This window comes from Hypanus sabinus, chromosome 20, assembly GCF_030144855.1.
Source record: "Hypanus sabinus isolate sHypSab1 chromosome 20, sHypSab1.hap1, whole genome shotgun sequence".
In the NCBI taxonomy this organism is placed as follows: Eukaryota; Metazoa; Chordata; class Chondrichthyes; order Myliobatiformes; family Dasyatidae; genus Hypanus; species Hypanus sabinus.
The window spans coordinates 45,352,857-45,370,754 of NC_082725.1; the positions used below are offsets into that span (position 1 = coordinate 45,352,857).

The 17,898-nt window shown below is 45.6% G+C and overlaps 2 protein-coding genes across 2 annotated transcripts in view; one reads left to right on the top strand and one right to left on the bottom strand.

Annotated features, from left to right (window-relative positions):
• The window catches only part of LOC132378478 (gamma-glutamylcyclotransferase-like), a 33,767-nt gene extending 23,346 nt beyond the window's left edge, over window positions 1-10,421 (bottom strand). The window contains exon 1 of the mRNA XM_059945419.1: window positions 10,174-10,421. Within this exon, the coding sequence (XP_059801402.1) occupies window positions 10,174-10,356 (183 nt within the window). The 5' untranslated portion in view covers window positions 10,357-10,421. The remainder of the gene's footprint in view (window positions 1-10,173) is intronic.
• Window positions 10,412-17,898, top strand: part of rp9 (RP9 pre-mRNA splicing factor) — a 29,724-nt gene continuing 22,237 nt past the window's right edge. The window contains exons 1-2 of the mRNA XM_059945418.1: window positions 10,412-10,674; window positions 14,925-14,955. Of these exons, the coding sequence (XP_059801401.1) occupies window positions 10,469-10,674; window positions 14,925-14,955 (237 nt within the window). The 5' untranslated portion in view covers window positions 10,412-10,468. The remainder of the gene's footprint in view (window positions 10,675-14,924; window positions 14,956-17,898) is intronic.

The following is a 17,898-nucleotide window of genomic DNA, read 5'->3' on the forward strand; positions in this document are numbered from 1 at the left end:
CAGGCAAGAGGGAATAGTTAACTGAAATCTTATGCGCTTACTTAACTGATGCGTATAAACTTGATGCCATTGGTAAAGAACTACAGAAGAAATCTGCTAACAATGCTTATAGTAAGGACGGGTTTATAAGTGATGATGAAACAATATATAATAAGATCTGAAAGATATGGTCGATAACTAAAAAATAAGAGGTTAAGAGCGACCATAAGAGCTGCGAAAGCACGAGGGAAGTGAGATACAACAAATAGATGCTTTAAAACACTAACATGCTGATTTAGAGAATCATACCTGTGGACTGCATCAGCAAGTAAATGATTTAACTAACCAATTGGGAGAAAAGGAAAAAAAACATAGCATGCTAAAGGAGCACTATGAAAAAGACAATAAAAAATCTGAAAAGCAAATCTCTGCGTTAACAGAGCGGGTGAAAGAATAGCATGCAAAGTATGTCCATAGTCAGGAGTTCTATTCAGAGTTGCAAAATGAAATGAAGCATCTTCCCTCTGCACCGTCAGCCAATCCAGAGGGTGCTTTGGTCAACCCAGTGGGCGGTGTTGACAGTAATGTTAATTATGCTGAAAGGCAGCCAACACTGGACCAGTCCCCAAAAACTATGACATCTTTGGAACCCCAAGAAACTGAAAAAGGATACTGACTCGACAGAGACCTCTAGTGGCTCAGGTACTGATGACAGTAATGAAGTAATTAGTCTGGCAGCCATGGCAAAAACTTGCCCCAATAAAAACTAAGAGAATGAAAACACACAAGACTAATGCTGGAGACTGTGAAAGGATACAGGAAGTTTATCATCAATTACCAGGACCAAGAAAAATTGACAAATTGGAAAATTTGTCCAGGGAAGTTCCACATCCTAAAAAAGAGGAAACTTAAAGACTTGGGCTGAACTTCAATGAATGAAGTATACAAATTGCATCCATATGATGATATTCAAATTTTAGCTATTATACTAACAACTTGGCAAATAATTCAGTTGACACAGCAAGTTGAGGATGGCATAGGACATGACAAACAGAATTTACTAACTGCTTAGGAAGCAATTACGAAATGGTTGGAAAAACAATCCCCAACACAGATTAATTGGGAGAAGATAACTGATTGCAAACAAAAGGCTTCAGATGATGTTTCAAAATATGAAGACAACTAAAAGACAGTTTGGATCACCTACTCAAAAGTTCAAGGAATAACTGAAGATAATATGGGAGAATCCCCATATGGCTCTCATACGTCAACCTTCATCAATGGTTTGAAACCAGATGCTGACAAATTGGTGAAGCTGTAGTGGTGTGCTACACGCAGCGCTAAAATAACGACACGGAGTCGGTAAACTGCAGTTAAAGAAGATTTTATTTGAACTTCACAGCCTTGCTTTAAAGCCTCCCTGATCCCGCCCTCCCCGGGCGCGGATGCTGTAGGGGACACGTACTCACAATCCCGCGCAGGCTTTTCCCTTTGTTGGTGAAGCAGACCTGGTGCCCTTTTGGGACTGGCCTTTGTGCCGGCGCACTGGCTATTCGTGAGCCGGTTCGAGTGTGCTAGGAAGTGGGTTGCCACATAACACCCCCCCCCCCACCAGAACCGGTGATACACCCCCCAATGTCCACAGTCTGGACTGGACCCTGTTTGGGAGGTCGGCCTCTGCGCCGCGGTGCCGGAAACTCGACCGGTTGCGCCAGGTCCACATGGGCCGGTTTGAGTCTGTCCACCGTGAAAACCTCCTCTCTCCCCTCAACGTCCAGCACGAACATGGACCCGTTGTTCCTCAGCACCGTAAATGGCCCTTCGTAGGGCCGTTGCAGTGGTGGCCGATGCCCGTCCCTTTGTACAAACACAAACTTACAGTTCTGCAGGTCTTGGGGTACGCAGGTCGGGTTCTGCCCATGCTGCGAAGTGGGTATGGGGGCCAGGTCACCGAGCCTCTAACATAGTCTGCCCAGGACTGCTGCAGTTCTTCCTCTTGCCCCCTTGGGGCTGGTATGAACTCCCCGGGGACGACCAGGGGTGCGCCGTACACCAACTCGGCCGACGAGGCATGCAGATCGTCTTTGGGCGCCGTGCGGATGCCGAGTAGAACCCAGGGAAGCTCGTCCACCCAGTTAGCTCCTCTCAGGCGGGCCATGAGAACTGACTTTAGGTGATGGTGGAAACGCTCCACCAGGCCGTTCGACTGTGGGTGGTAGGCAGTGGTGTGGTGCAGCTGTCTCCCCAAAAAGCTGGCCATAGCTGACCATAGGCTGGAGATGAACTGGGCGCCTCTGTTGGAGGTAATGTGGGCCGGTACACCAAAGCGGAACACCCAGGTGGCGATCAGTGCCCGGGAGCAAGATTCGGAGGTGGTGTCGGTGAGCGGGATCGCCTCTGGCCATCTTGTGAACCGGTCCACGATAGTGAGGAGGTGCCGCGCTCCGCGTGACACTGGCAGGGGGCCTACAATATCCACATGAATGTGGTCGAAACGCCGGTGGGTGGGGTGGAACTGCTGTGGCAGAGCTTTGGTGTGCCGCTGCACCTTGGCCGTCTGGCAGTGCATGCACGTTCTGGCCAATTCACTGACCTGCTTGCCGAGTCCGTGCCAAACGAACCTGCTGGAGACCATCCGGACAGTTGTCCTGATGGAGGGGTGTACTAAGTTATGAATGGAGTCGAAAACACGTCGCCGCCAAGGTGCCGGGACGACGGGACGGGGCTGGCCAGTGGCGACGTCACAGAGTAGGGTCCTCTCACCTGGGCCTACGGGGAGGTCCTGGAGCTGCAAACCGGAGACTGCGGTTCTGTAACTCGGGATCTCCTCGTCTGCCTGCTGCGCCTCTCCCAGCGCCTCAGTCTACCCCTTGGGAAAGGGCATGAATGTTAGGGCGAGAGAGCGCATCCGCCACGACATTGTCCTTACCCGAGACGTGCCGGACATCCGTCGAGTATTCAGAGATGTAGGACAGATGGCGCAGCTGGCGGGACGACCAGGGATCGGACACCTTCGTGAACCTAAAGCTAAGCAGCTTGTGGTCCGTGAACGTGGTGAAGGGCCTACCTTCTAAGAAGTACCTGAAATGCCGGATCACCAGGTATAGTGCCAACAGTTCCCAGTCGAAAACACTGTATTTGAGCTCGGGTGGCCACAGGTGTTTGCTGAAAAACGCCAGGGGTTGCCAGCGACCCGCAATGAGTTGCTCCAGTACCCCACCAACTGCCGTGTTAGATGTGTCCACTGTGAGGGCAGTAGGGACATCCATTCTGGGGTGCACTAGCATCGCGGCGTTTGCCAAGGCTTCTTTCATTTTAATGAAAGCAGTGGCGGACTCCTCATCCCAGGTAACGTCCTTGCCCGGACCCGACATCAGGGCGAACAGGGGGCGCATGATTCGGGCAGCTGAAGGGAGGAAGCGGTGGTAGAAATTGACCATACCTACGAATTCCTGAAGGCCTTTGATTGTTGTGGGTTGGGGGAAATGGCGGACCGCATCTACCTTAGCGGGCAGAGGGGTCGCCCCGTCTTTAGTAATCCTGTGGCCCAGGAAGTCGATGGTGTCGAGCCTGAACTGGCATTTGGCCGGGTTGATTGTTAGACCGTACTCACTCAGTCGGGTGTAGAGTTGACGGAGGTGGGACAGATGCTCCTGACGACTGCTGCTGGCTATGAGGATGTCATCCAAATAGATGAATGCGAAGTCCAGGTCGCGTCCCACTGCGTCCATTAACCGCTGGAACGTCTGTGCGGCATTCTTCAGGCCGAACGGCATGCAGAGGAACTCAAAAAGGCCAAACGGGGTGATGAGAGCCGTTTTGGGGACGTCCGGATGCATCAGGATTTGATGGTATCCCCGGATGAGGTCTATCTTGGAGAAGATCCGTGCGCCGTGCAGGTTTGCTGCAAAGTCCTGAATGTGTGGCACAGGGTAGCGGTCCGGTGTGGTAGCCTCGTTCAGCCTGCGGTAGTCGCCGCATGGTCTCCAGACCCGTCGCTTTGGGCACCATGTGCAGGGGGAAGGCCCATGGGCTGTCAGACCGCCGGATGAACCCCAATTCCTCCATCCTCTTGAACTCCTCCTTCACCAGTCGGAGCTTGTCTGGGGGAAGCCGCCGAGCACAGACGTGGAGGGGTGGTCCCTGGGTCAGGATGTGGTGCTGTACGCCATGTCGGGGCAAGGCTGCCGTGAACTGCAGTGCCAGAACTGATGGGAAATCAGCCAGGACTTTGGTGAAGTCGTTGTCGGACAGCATGATGGAGTCGAGGTGTGGGGCTGGCAACTGGGCTTCTCCCAGGGAGAACATCTGAAAGGTCTCGGTGTGGACCAGTCTCTGCCTCGGCAGGTCAACCAGCAGGCTGTGAGCCCGCAAAAAATCCACACCCAGAAGCAGTTGGGCTACGACGGGCAGTGTGTAGTCCCACGTGAACTGGCTAGGGCCGAACTGTAGCTGCACCGTATGGATGCCGTAGGTCCTTACCGTGCTGCCGTTCATGGCCCTCGGGGGGGGACCCGGTGCCCTGTTGCGGGTGTCGTAACTCGTCGGAGGTAAGGCGCTGATCTTGGCACCGGTGTCGACCAAAAAACGGCGTCCCGACCTCTTGTCCCACACATACAGGAGGCTATCCCGATGGCCAGCCGCCATAGCCATCAGCGGCGGCTGGCCCTGGCGTTTCCCAGGAACTTGCAGGGCTTCTGCGCCCCACGCTGGTGGTAGAAACACCACTGTTCATTTGGCTCCTCATCCCTGCCTCTGGGGTTAGCAGGCTCTGTGGCCGGGCCTGGTCTGGTTTGCTGCTGGGAGCGTGGCCTGGTGATCTGTGCAACGTACGCCCCACTCAACTTCTTGGCGTTCCACAGCAAGTCCGCCCAGGCTGCCACCTTCCGGGGGTCACTGAAATCCGCGTCGGACAGCAGCAGGCGTATGTCCTCGGGCAGCTGCTCCAGGAATGTCTGCTCAAACACGAGGCAGGGTTTGTGTCTGCCGGCCAGAGACAACATCTCATTCATTAAAGCCGATGGAGGTCTGTCTCCCAAGCCATCCAGGTGCAGTAAACGGGCAGCCCACTTGCGCCGTGAGAGTGTGAAAGTCCTTAGGAGCAGGGCTTTGAATTCCGTGTACTTGTCGTCTGCTGGGGGAGACTGTACGAACTCCTCAATCTGGGCTGCTGTGTCCTGGTCGAGGGAGCTCACCACGTAGTAGTAATGTGTGTCCTCTGAGGTTATCTGCCGAACGTGGAATTGGGCTTCTGCTTGCTGGAACCATAGGTGAGATCGCAGCGTCCAGAAGCTTGGCAGTTTCAACGAAGCCGCATGCAACGAAAATGCGGCATCAGTCATCTCCGGTCCAAAAATCGTTTGGACCTTCGGGGTCACCAATTGTAGCGGTGTGCTACACGCAGCGCTAAAATATCGACAAAGTCGGTAAACTGCAGCTAAAGAAGATTTTATTCAAACACAGCCTTGCTTTAAAGCCTCCCTGATCCCGCCCTCCCCGGGCACGGATGCTGTAGGGGGCACGTACTCACAATCCCGCGCAGGCTTTTCCCTTTGTTGGTGAAGCCGACCTGGCGCCCTTTTGGGACTGACCTTTGTGAGCTGGTTCGAGTGCGCTAGGAAGTGGGTCGCCACAAAGCTAACAAAAGCAAATTGGAGAGAAATTGCTGTTTACTCCAGTGATCTGGTGCAAACTACCAAACAAGTAGAGCAAGATATCGAAGTCTGAATAAAATCAGTAAAGATAAACCATTTGTCTATACCTGCTAACCAACAGTACAAATGGAACTGGAATTCACAGCAATATGTTAATTTACTAGTTGGAAATAATGTGATATACTTTATTTGCTCAATTATTTAGCCGTCAAATGACAGAAAGCAAATTTAGACAAAACACAATTTCAACAAGAGAAAGTGATTTACTGGGACAGAAAATTTCCTAAAGCAAACAGAAAATCACTGAAGATTGTTGAATTAGCAAAGCTGCCTACACCAGTCCAGCAAATAGGATCATTTCTGGGTTTGCGCAACTACAACAGAGCATGGGTCATATGCTGAAATTGCTCAACCTCCCATTCATCTACTGAAAGGCAGCAGGCACTCTGATAACCCTGTGACTCTTAATGAAACTTTGCAGATGGAGAGTTTTCCAACTTTAAAGTTGATACTAAATATTGCACTTGCATTGGGAATCCATGATACGGGGAGACCGTTTACCCTGCGGCTATACAATGGCAGTTTTAACTCAAGAACATGGAGAACAGCATGTTGGCTATTACTCTGCCAAATTGGACAATGTAGCCTTAGGATGGGGTTCACATCTACAAGAAGTGCAAGCAACTTACTTAGCGGTCGTTACTGTTTCTAACATCGTGTTGGGTGTTAAATGTTCAATGTATACACATGACTGTGTGGCTAGGCATAGCTCAAGTACCATCTACTAATTTGCTGATGATACAACCATTGTTGGTAGAATCTCAGATGGTGACAAGAGGGTGTACAGGAGTGAGATATGCCAACTAGTGGAATGGTGCCACAGCAACAACTTGGCACTCAACATCAGTAAGATGAAACAGCTGATTGTGGACTTCAGGAAAGGTAAGACGAAGGAACACATACCAATCTTCACAGAGGGATCAGAAATGGAGAAAGTGAGCAGCTTCAAGTTCTTGGGTGTCTCGCGAGATCTCTGAGGATCTAACCTGGTCACAACATATTGATGTAGTCATAAAGAAGGCAAGACAGTGGCTATACTTTATTAGAAGTTTGAAGAGATTTGGCATGTCAACAAATACAGTCAAAAACTTCTATAGTTGTACCATGGAGAGCATTCTGACAGACTGTATCACTGATTGAAAGAAGCTGCAGAAAGTTGTAAATCTAGTCAGCTCCATCTTGGGCAATAGCCTACAAAGTACCCAGGACATCTTTAGAGAGCAGTGTCTCAGAAAGGCAGCATCCATTGTTAAGGACCTCCAGCACCCCTTTACTATCAGGTAGAAGATACAGAAGCCTGAAGGCACACACTCAGCGATTCAGGAACAGCTTCTTCCCCTCTGCCATCCAATTCCTAAATGGACATTGAAGCTTTGGACACTACCTCACTTTTTTTAATATACAGTATTTCTGTTTTTGCACATTTTTAAAAAAATCTATTCAAAATAATCAATTTACTTGTTTATTTATTATTTCTCGCTCTCTCTCTGCTAGATTATGTATTTTTAATATATATTATTTCTGTTTTTGTATGATTTTTAATCTATTCAATATATGTATACTGTAATTGATTTACTTATTTATTATTTTTTTAATTCTATATTATGTATTGCATTGAACTGCCGCTGCTAAGTTAACAAATTTCACGTCACATGCTGGTGATAATAAACCTGATTCTGATTCTGAATGTCCACACTCAATACATACTTTACTGACTATGAACAGGGCCTCTCTAGTGACAGCTGCTCGGTGGTCCCAGTGGTCCACTGTTCTTAAGACATCTAATGTTAATCACCCAACAAGCAAGTCCAGCTATTCTGTTGTCAGTGGACATGGAAGATTATGATCATGATTGTGCAAGAACTATAACATGCCAAGAAGTTCTTTTGTTGAACCCAGATCTGTTTCTCCATACTGATGGCTCCTCAATCATTGCAGGAGGAATTTGAATGGCTGGTTGGGCTGTTGTCACAGAAAATGAAGTGATGGCCTCAGGAAGCATGGCTCCTGGTACCTCTGTGCATCAGGCAGAACTGAAAAATTACCACAATGGAAAACCATGGAAATGCATTTGCAGACAAAACTGCAAAAAAGGCAGCAAAAGAAGGATTAAAGAAAATCTAATGGAAGAAAATCCAATAACTGAAACCAAGTTAAACACCATGTCACAGACGATTATGCAAGATATTTAAGAAATGAAAGATCAGTGCTCAAATGAAGAAAAGTGGTATTAGATAGAAAACGGTAGTTATTAAACAATGATGTTATATGGATATATGGCACTAGTCAGAGCTAAGATGCTTCCTATCTGTCACAGCAGATACATTGGAGCGTAAAAGATGGAAGACAGATTTTCCCATTGGTGGTGGAATCCAAAGTTCAAGATGCAATCTCAACAAACAGCTGAGAGATGAAAGAAAATAAACCCCAAATCAACAGAGAATCTGCCTCAACTAAGTACTCCTGCTCCACCTGGTCCATTTTTACATCTACAAGTGGCCTATGTTACTCTACCAGACTGCCAAGGATATTCAGATGTGTTAGTAATAGTGGACAAATTTTCAAAATGGGTGGTAGCTATCCCAGCAAAACCTACTTCCATACACACAGCCAAAATTCTGATTCAGGACTATATTCATAAAGTGGATTGTCATGCCACACTGACTCTGACCAAGGAACACAGACGAGAGATAAGTTCAGTGATTGGTACGGACACAGTGGGCACAGTGTCCATTTCTGTGTTGTACAACCCTATGAAGAAATGCAGCAGTGCTATATGCATTGTAAGTGGATAGTAGCCCAAATGTGTTTTTGTTTAAGAGATAATGTAAAGATCAATATGGCCATGACACAACATTCATTTTGGAGCAAGCAGGTAGGGCATTATCTTTAACTCACACAGCATCTCCAAAAATGCAGCACTCCCTTGATAATACACCAGAACATCAGTCTGGATTGAAAACACAAGAAACTGCAGACATGAGAATCTGGAGTAAATAAAAGAAACTGCTGAAGGAGCTCAGCTGGTCGAGATGCATAAATGGAGGCAAAAGGATGATCAACATTTCAGGTCCAGTCCCTGCACAGCGACCATCCCTCCACCAGTGAGTCTGTACAACAGCTCACTGATGTCTTCACGGACATCTTCAGCACTTCACTCATTCATCCTGCAGCCACCGTCATCCCTGTTCCAAAGAACTCCAAGCCTCCAGAACTAAATGACTAGCACCTGGTAGCAGTGATGCCAAGCATCATGAAGCACTTTGAGCTGCTGGTAAAAACATAAATCAAAAACTCCATTCCTGCCACACAGGTCACTCACCAATATGCTTACTGACAGAACCGTTCAACGATAGATGCCATAGCATCTGTCACATACCTGGCCATGACATATCTAGAAAACAAGGACCTTTATGTCTGAATGCAGTTTCTGGATTACAGTTCAGCATTCAACAGTATTGTCCCATAGCCCTTAGTGAACTAATTCCTTAAACCTTGATCTACATACACCACCGTGTTGGACTTACTAACCAATAGGCAGGCCTCAGATAGTCAGAATGCACAACTGTTCCTCTCTCCCCATGATCTCCAACACATGCTCTAGGATGATTCCAGAGTCATTCAACATGTTGGCCAACACAATTGCTTTGAAACTGCCAGAGTTTTGGGAGCAAAATGCTACTGCTTGGTTTGTATAAGCCAAGGCTCAATTCGCGCTGCAAGAAACCACTGCAGACATCACCAAGTTCAACTGTGTGGTAGAACTTCACCGCTGTGAGAATGATGAGTCCACTAGAACACCTGCCTGATCACGATAAAAACCGATCACTAAAAACTCACCTTGTACAGACTTTTGGACTATTGGAGTCTGAACCCTCTAAACAGTTGCTCTGTTTGCTTAGCCTCAACCATGCCAAGTCTTCCAGGCTAATAGACCACATGCTTTCTCTCCTGGGAAATCACCACCCTTGCTTTATTCTTAAAGAACTCTTCATGCAGCAAATGCCCGATCAAGTTTGCACAGTCCTCACTAATGCACCTGTGAAGGCCTATAGGGAGCTTTGCTAAAATAGCTGATAGTCTGCACTCAACCGGACAGAGATGCTAAGTATCTCTTCCTAACTCAACAAGCCCAGTAAGCAAGGTCTCCAACATAAGCACACGAAAATGACTACCAACTGAGGCTGCAAAATTGACTACGTCGGATCTGTGTTTTTACTTTGGTAGGGACGGTAGGAAGTGCCGTCCACCTTGCAGCTTTGACAATGCCAGCGCTCCTGGTTACTTTGTAGGCTAATACACCAGATGGAGCCGGCTTAATTTACAACCCTCCGCAGTTTCTTTCGGTCCCGTGCAGTAACACCCCCATACCAGGCAGTGATGCAGCTGGTCAGATTGCTCTCCGCGGTACCTCCGATGGCGCCGCCTCGTAAGAGGCATCGCCTCCGGCACAATCAGTGCACCCCAAGCTCACACTCACCTTCAGGCAGCCCACCGACACTCGCGTCGCCGAAGGGTTGAAGAGTTGCAGCCGCTCCCGCAGCATGTTACTCCCGTAGGCGAAATACAGAAATTCTTCATCACCGACAATGCCTCGTGACTGCTCTACGCAAGTCATCAGAAAGCCGAGGAAAACCAAACCTGCCCAACGCTCTGTTAACATGCCTACCGATACCTTAGGGCAGACGTAGTGCGCTTGCGCACTCCCCCGGCCGTGCTCGAGCGTCGGCGGCTCGAGCCCGCGCCGCGGTCACGGTCCATCAGACCGCGCGGCAATGGCGGAGGACGGCCGTGGTCGCTCGAGCCCGCGCCGCGGTCACGGTCCATCAGACCGCGCGGCAATGGCGGAGGACGGCCGAGCGAGCGGCAGTGACCGTCGGCACCACCGGCGCAAGCGGCGCTCGACCGAGGACAGGGAGCCGGAGAGGAAGAAGAAGCGGCTGCACCAAGAAGTGAAGAAAATCAAACATGTCGAAACCTTGTAAGCGTAGTCAGGGGAAAATAGGGTGAGGAGTGACGAGGGAAGGCTGGAAGTGGCAGAAGGGAAATGAGTATTGGCAGAGAATACGGATTGTGCACCAATGTAAATGTAGGAGGGGTTTGTGTAGATACTGTAAGGTGTAAGATGATTATTGGGGGGCAGGCTAAAAGGTTTGGGGCAGAGCAGGAGGAGCTGGATTGGTATTAAAGGTTTGTGTATGTTGAGGGTGCTTATCTTCCTGCCACCTACCTCATGTCAGACATCCCACCCTGCAAAACCTCATTTCAGGGCCCCCCCCCCCCCCCCCCCCGTCGACCTCCAAGGATGTATGTAATACCTTTGTTTAGTGATTTTTGTCTAATCTGTAAACCAAGTTGGGTATATGCAGAAAAAGTGACATTAAAATATATACTTATTATGGAGTCATTTTTAAAACTCTATTACAACTTTAAGCAAGTCTACAGAGAGTTTGGCCTCATCATGTAGGACATCAGTAGAGTAGCTCCTTAGCGAAAGACACCTGTTAAACTCACCTCAACATGTCTTTTACAGTCATTTAACCCACCATGAGCAATAGAAAACTCACTGTTGCAAACAGTGCGGCGAACAACACTGTCAATATTTTTGACCCCTGTTAGGCTTTAGTGTAGTCTGGGGTGAAGTACGTTTTATTTTTTTTTGAAACACTGCCATGGCGCTGCAGGACACTAAACTGAACTGATGGACAATGAAAGAGAGAGAGGTCGACTGTAAAGCCCGCCCACAGAGAAAACTGATAGGTCTTCTCAGCATGAAGGGAGACCAATCAAGATTCCCCCTCCCCCTCTCCCCCTCTCCCCCTCTAAAAAATCGATTTCCAGGATATTGTATATAATTTGCGGGCATCAGGGAACCGCTATCAATATGCAGGAGACTCCCGGAACTTACGGGAGAGGTGGGATGCCTGTCATGTTTCCAAAAACAAACTGCTGGAGAGGTACTTGACGGGTCAAGCATAATAGGTGGAGGCAAAAAGGATGGTTTACCTTTGACCCAAAGCCTTAGCCAGATCTCTAACACTGAATTTTCCAATTTCAGGTAATCTGCACCGCCTCTATCTGTTAATTTCTCCTTGTTTACCCAAGTACTTTGACAACACAACCCCTTTCCCTCCCTCCACTTTAGCACCCCACTTACAGTTTCTATCCCCTCCCCCACTAATAATCAAGAAACCTATCCATTTCCCCTTCACCAGCACCCTCTTCCTTCTGGTTCTCAAACTCAATTTCTCTTGGCTTCTCTCACTTTCTCCAAACCCAAGGCTATGGGCCCCAACTATGCCTGCCTTTTCATTGGCAACGTGGAACAGTCCATGTTCCAAGCCTTCACTGGTAACGCTTCACAACTCTTTCTGCACCACATTATCAGCTGCATTGGTGCTGCCTATAATGAGCTTGTCAATTTCATTAACTTTACTTTTAACTTCCACCCTGTCCTATGCTCATTTAGTCTAGTCTGACACCTCTCTTCCCTTTCTTCATCTCTCTGTCTCCATCTCTGGAGATTGTCCACTGATATCTTTTATAAATTTATGACAATCAGTTATTTCGATTATACCTCCTCTCACCCTGTCACTTGTAAAAATTATATTCTCTATTCTCAGTCATCTATGTCACTCACATCTGTACTCGGAATGAGACATCCAAAATATCTGAGATGTCCTTTTTCAAAGTAGAGGGTTCCCCTTCTTCTACCATAGATGCTATCCTCGCCTGCATCTCTATCATTTCCTGGACATTCACCCTCACCAAACCTTTCTGCCATCGTAAGAGGGATAGAGTTCCCCTTAGCCTTACCTACCACCCCAGGAGACTCTGCTTCCAGCACATTCTCCACAACTTCTGCAGAAACCCACCACTAACTGCATCTTCATCTCCTCCCACACTCCACTTTCTACAGAGATTGCCCTCTCCCCCACTGATCTCCCTCCTGGCACTTTACCCTGCAAAGTGATACAGTGTTATGTCTGCCCATTTACCTCATCACTCACCACCGTTTAGGGCCCCAAGCAGTCCTTCCAGGTGAGGCAACACTTCACCTGCAAGTATGTCGGGGTCATCCATTGTATCTGGTGATTCTGGTATGGCAGCCTCAATATCAGTGAGGTCTGACATAGGAACTCATTTTTTGAGCATCTTTGCTCCGTCTGTAACAGTTGGCCTCCATTTTAATACTACTCCCCATTCCCATTCCAACATCGCCTCTTCTACTGCCATGATGAGGCCACTCTCAGGTTGAGGTCACCACATACTCAGTCCAGTTAGCCTCCAACTTGATGACATGAATATCGATTTTGCTAACTTCCAGAAATTTCTCCCACCTTTTCCCCTTTCTCACTTTTTCCACTTCCCACTCTGGCTGCCCTCTTATCCCTTCTCACTGCCTATCAACTCCTTTCAGTGCCTCTCCTCCATCCTTTACTATCATGATTGATTCTCCTCTCCGATCAGATTCCTTCTTCTTCGCCCCACTTATCACCTCCCAGATTTGCACCATACCCCACGCACCTACCTTCCCCCTTACTTGGCTTCACCTATCACCTACCAGTTTGCACTCTTTCCCCTACGTACCTTCCCCCAGCCTCATTCTGGCTTCCTCCACCTTCCTTCCAAGTCCTGGTGAAGGGTCATGGCCAAGAACATTGAATGTTTATTCTTCTTCATTGATGCTGCCAGACCTGACTTCCTCTAGCATTTTGTGTGTGTAATTCTGGTTTATCAGCATCTGCAGAATCTCGTGTTCCCACTTAATCATCGGCCTGTTTTAACTTTCTCCATGCTCCATCTTCCTTTCTCATCAGATCCCATCATTTGCGGCTCTCTGGTACCTCCAATTATGAACTCCTAACCTTTTTGCTATTTTCACTGTTCTATTCCCCCACCTGACTTCATCTGTCAACCAATCCTTCTCACCTTGATCCACCTGAGGTTTGCCAGCTCGTGCTCACCTCTTCCCCTCACTTCTTAATCATAGCTGTTTTCCCTCTACACATGCTGCCTGGCCTACTGAGTTTTTAAAAAAGTATAAACTGGGAATTGAAGATGGAAAATAAGCAATCAATGGCTGAGAGGAAAGGCACTATTTAAATGTTTGTGGCCAGAAAGATTTATTTGGTAATTATTACTGGTATTACTCAACACACAATAAAAATAAAGGCAGAAGAAGTTTACTGAACCTTTCAAATCTTTTGTTTTTCCTTATTTAGTGTTTTAAAAAACTCAGGCATCTCAACCACTGAAAGAAATTGGTCCTTGTCTCAGTTCTAAATGGCCATTTCCTTATCCGGAGCCATAGGAAACAGCCCTCCACCATTTACCATTTTCTGCACTCTGAACTTTATGAATATCAATGGTTCAAAGGCCAAGTCTGGTCTATCAAATTCATCTCTTTGGCAGGGGCTTCTGAAGGATTCTGTAGATTCATAATTAATGAAACACTAAATATTTTGCCACATTCTTGAATTGTCTTTTCATGTGAATAATAGTTGTTGAAAAATTGACAGGTAAGCCAGTCTTTTGAAGTATAATTAAGGAATGAAAAAAAACTTTATAGTTAATGGTTTATTGTGAATGTAGCTATTATGGGCTAGGTGATACTTGGGGCAGCTGATGGTTATTTGACATTTTTGTGGTGCAAATAGTAGTTTCTATTAATTGGTGCAAGTCTGAACAATGTCCATTTTGTTACATAGTGACAGGATGTGAAATTAAATGCTGAACAAGCCTTGGTTTGTTATCAGAAATTTTCATTCAGTCATGCAGAGTTGAGTACTCGACTGAATGGGGTAAGGATCTTGAAAGTGTGACTACTAGCAAACAGTGTGGCCGTCGGATTTATTACAAAGATTAATAACAAATGTTTCATGGAAGTGTATTGCCAACATTGGATGATTGTAGTGTCATTGAACCCCTACTTGAAGAAATATGCTGTTGAAATTACTAACATTACTCAACATAAGTTGAAGTTCAGCATGTATTGATTTTGGGGAATAATGGTTCCGTCTTCCTAGAGAAAGTCATCTCACTGCACTTCATTTATGAGAGACTTCAGACCAGGGAAATTGGTTGTAGTCCAGGATTACACTGGTTTTAATTTTGGTCAGTGTTAAGTTTACACAATTTGGGTGTACAATTATTAATTAGTATGAATTTAATGCTACTGTAGAGTATTCTATGTTTGTGAAATCATTAAGCAAATGTTTTTTTTAATAGTTACGAGAAACCACCACCAGGAATGATAAAGGTTAGTTCTTATTTAAAATATCATACATGTTCTTTCCATTTTCTATTAATTTTGTGAAGCTGCTTTTTTTTAAGCAACTGGTAATTCTTCATGAAATGCCATCACTAACTTGGCTACTACCGGTAATTCATATGTCCTCAGAGGTAACATTTGCATTAAATTGCTTGCTTCCAGAAATGTCAGGCCCCCTGATGCCTTTAGATTAGTCTGAATTAAGGAACTGTGACGGCCGACTCCTTTTGTCAGTCTGCTTCAGATATAAATCTTATTTTTAGTGTAGTATAACGATGAATAAAAGTGTTGCATCACCTCACAATGTTTTTATTTTAGATTGAGCTTCTGCCTGCTGTTAGGATGATGAGATGAACTCTTGGCCTCACACTCTAACTCATTATGTTCTTGCACCTTATTGCCTACCTGCACTTCATATTCTCTGTAGCTGTTGCACTTAATTCTGCATTCTGTTGTTGTTTTCCCTTGTTCTACTTCAGTGCACTGTGTGATGAATTGAACAGTATGCAACACAAGCTTTTCACTGTACCTTGTACATGTAACATTAATAAACTAATTCTAATTCCAATGCCTCAGGGTTAAGGATAATTTCAAGAATAGAAAAATAGGTTGGTGTGCAGTATTTAACAAGTTTGACAGTGTAATTGTGGTATCCAGCTATGTATCTATTTCTTTCTCACTATACAAGCCACTACATTGTAAACTTAATCTTCATTTTGAAGAATGAAAATAATTGCACATTGCTGTCCCTTGATATCTCTAAAGCAACCAATGTGCCTTACCATTTCTTTTAATAAAGGGATAGGGGCATAAATTAACATGCAAAAGGAAGTTAATCAAGAATCTTCACCTTTTTGTTAAATTTCATTGTGGTTTGGGGCCTATTATACCTAGAATAATTTTCTTCTTAGGGATTCACAGTCTCTACTGAAGCATGGTGTCTCACTTCACTTGGTCTACCCTGGGAATTGAAATTATTTGGAACGCGTTTATTATTGTCACGCTTCAAGGTACAGTGAAAAACTGAGTTGAGCAAGCTATCCATACAGATAACTTCAAAACTGAAGTATGTCGAGACAACATAAGGCAAAAGCAAGAACAATGTGCAGAATATATTGTGCAGTAGGGAGGTCTAGTTTTCCCGACGGACTAGTATATGTCCATAGTTCTTTGCAATTTCTTATGGTCTGGGGCAGAGCATTTGCCATACCAAACTATGATGAATCTGGATAGGATGCATGCCACGGTGCTTGTATAAAACTTAAGGTCAATGGGGACGTGAATTTCTGTAGCTTCTAAGAAGCAGAGGCTATGCCTTCTTTACAATAGGATCTTTATTGTTGGACCAGGGTAAGCAATTAGTGATACTTAGACCTAGGAACTTGAAAATTCTCAACTGTCTCCTCCTCGGCACTATTGATACATAGAGGGGCATCTGCTCCATGTCGCTTCCTGAAGTCAATGACCTTATGAGTTATATTTTTGAATGCCTATCACATGAGTCCAGATGTAGAAGATTTTCATTCAGCCTCGTAGACACACCAAGCCTTATAGCAGTGATTCCCAATGTGGCGGTTATGTATCCTAAGGGGGCTTTAAGGGAAATGGAAGTCATGGCAGGGGTCAAAATTATTGGGGAGGGACAGTAAGCAGCACCCTAACTTGAGGCACGAGACCTGAGTGACTGTTAGTAAAGCAGGCACTTACAAAACAAAAGGATGAGGCACTGGAACACAGGAAGGACCACAGCTCAGCAGGCAGTGAGCACTCATCATCACAACGCATCTGAAATTGACAATCTCATCCGACCTTACCAACCAAACAGACGTAATTGGGGAAGCATAAATTAGCAAACAGGAAGTTCCACATTTCCCCTTGACTTGTGGCACGGACCAAGTTCATGCAGTTTAACAGTTGTTATGTCAAGAACACCAGCTCTATTCTGACTAACATTTGGATTCCAATCTGAATCCTTGTCAGTGTAATTTTTGCTGTTGTGATTGTCTTCATCTTCGCCTCGCTGTTCCTTTGCGTACTGTTACCGTCGTTATATCCATGTCAACTCGCTGTTGTCATCATCATCTGATAAGTATTCCCAGTCTGTGTTACTTTTTTATTATAATTTAGCCCAGTTAATGATGAATAAATATATACTGCATGATCTCTGAGTCTGAAAGAGGTGAAGCTTTGAATTCTAAGCCTGCTAAGAAACAGAAACTACAGAAGATAAAAGAAGCATTTGAAAAGCATTGTACGCTTGAGTAATTTGCCTAGAGAGCTAAAAATGACCTTGATAGTGGTCTCATTGCTTCTTATAACATTTCCAAAATGATAGCGGTATAGAAAATCACATATAATTGGTGAAGGACTAATAATGCCTGCTGTATAAGAAGTGCTCATCACTGTTCTCAAAATGGATACCAGTATTTTGAAATTGATTCCTCTGAATAATAACTCTAGCTCATGGTATTGAAGAAATGAGTGAAGACATTGAGTATCAACTATGCACAGAGTTACAGAAAGCTGAATTTGTGAATTTGGGATACACCTGGATGAGTCAGCTGTGCAAGACAATGAGGCATTGCTAATGGTTTATCAAAAATGGAAAATGTCATGAAGAGATTCTCTTTTGTAAAAAGTTAAAAATATCAACGAAGAATCAAAATATACTTTGAGAATAAAGGTATTCCAATTAGGAACATGATTTCATATGCAGTGGAAGGAGCACGCTATATGACAGGTCCTTATGCTGGTTTAGTGGCATTTAAGGAAAAAGAAATTCCAAGTCTGTTTGTAATCTATTGTGTCATTCATCGTCAATGTCTCGCTGCCAGCGACTTTTTTCAGTATTGACTTATAATATCTGCTATCACCAAAATTAAAGGTAATCCATTAAATAGCAAAATATTTCGCCAGTTATGCCAGGATAAT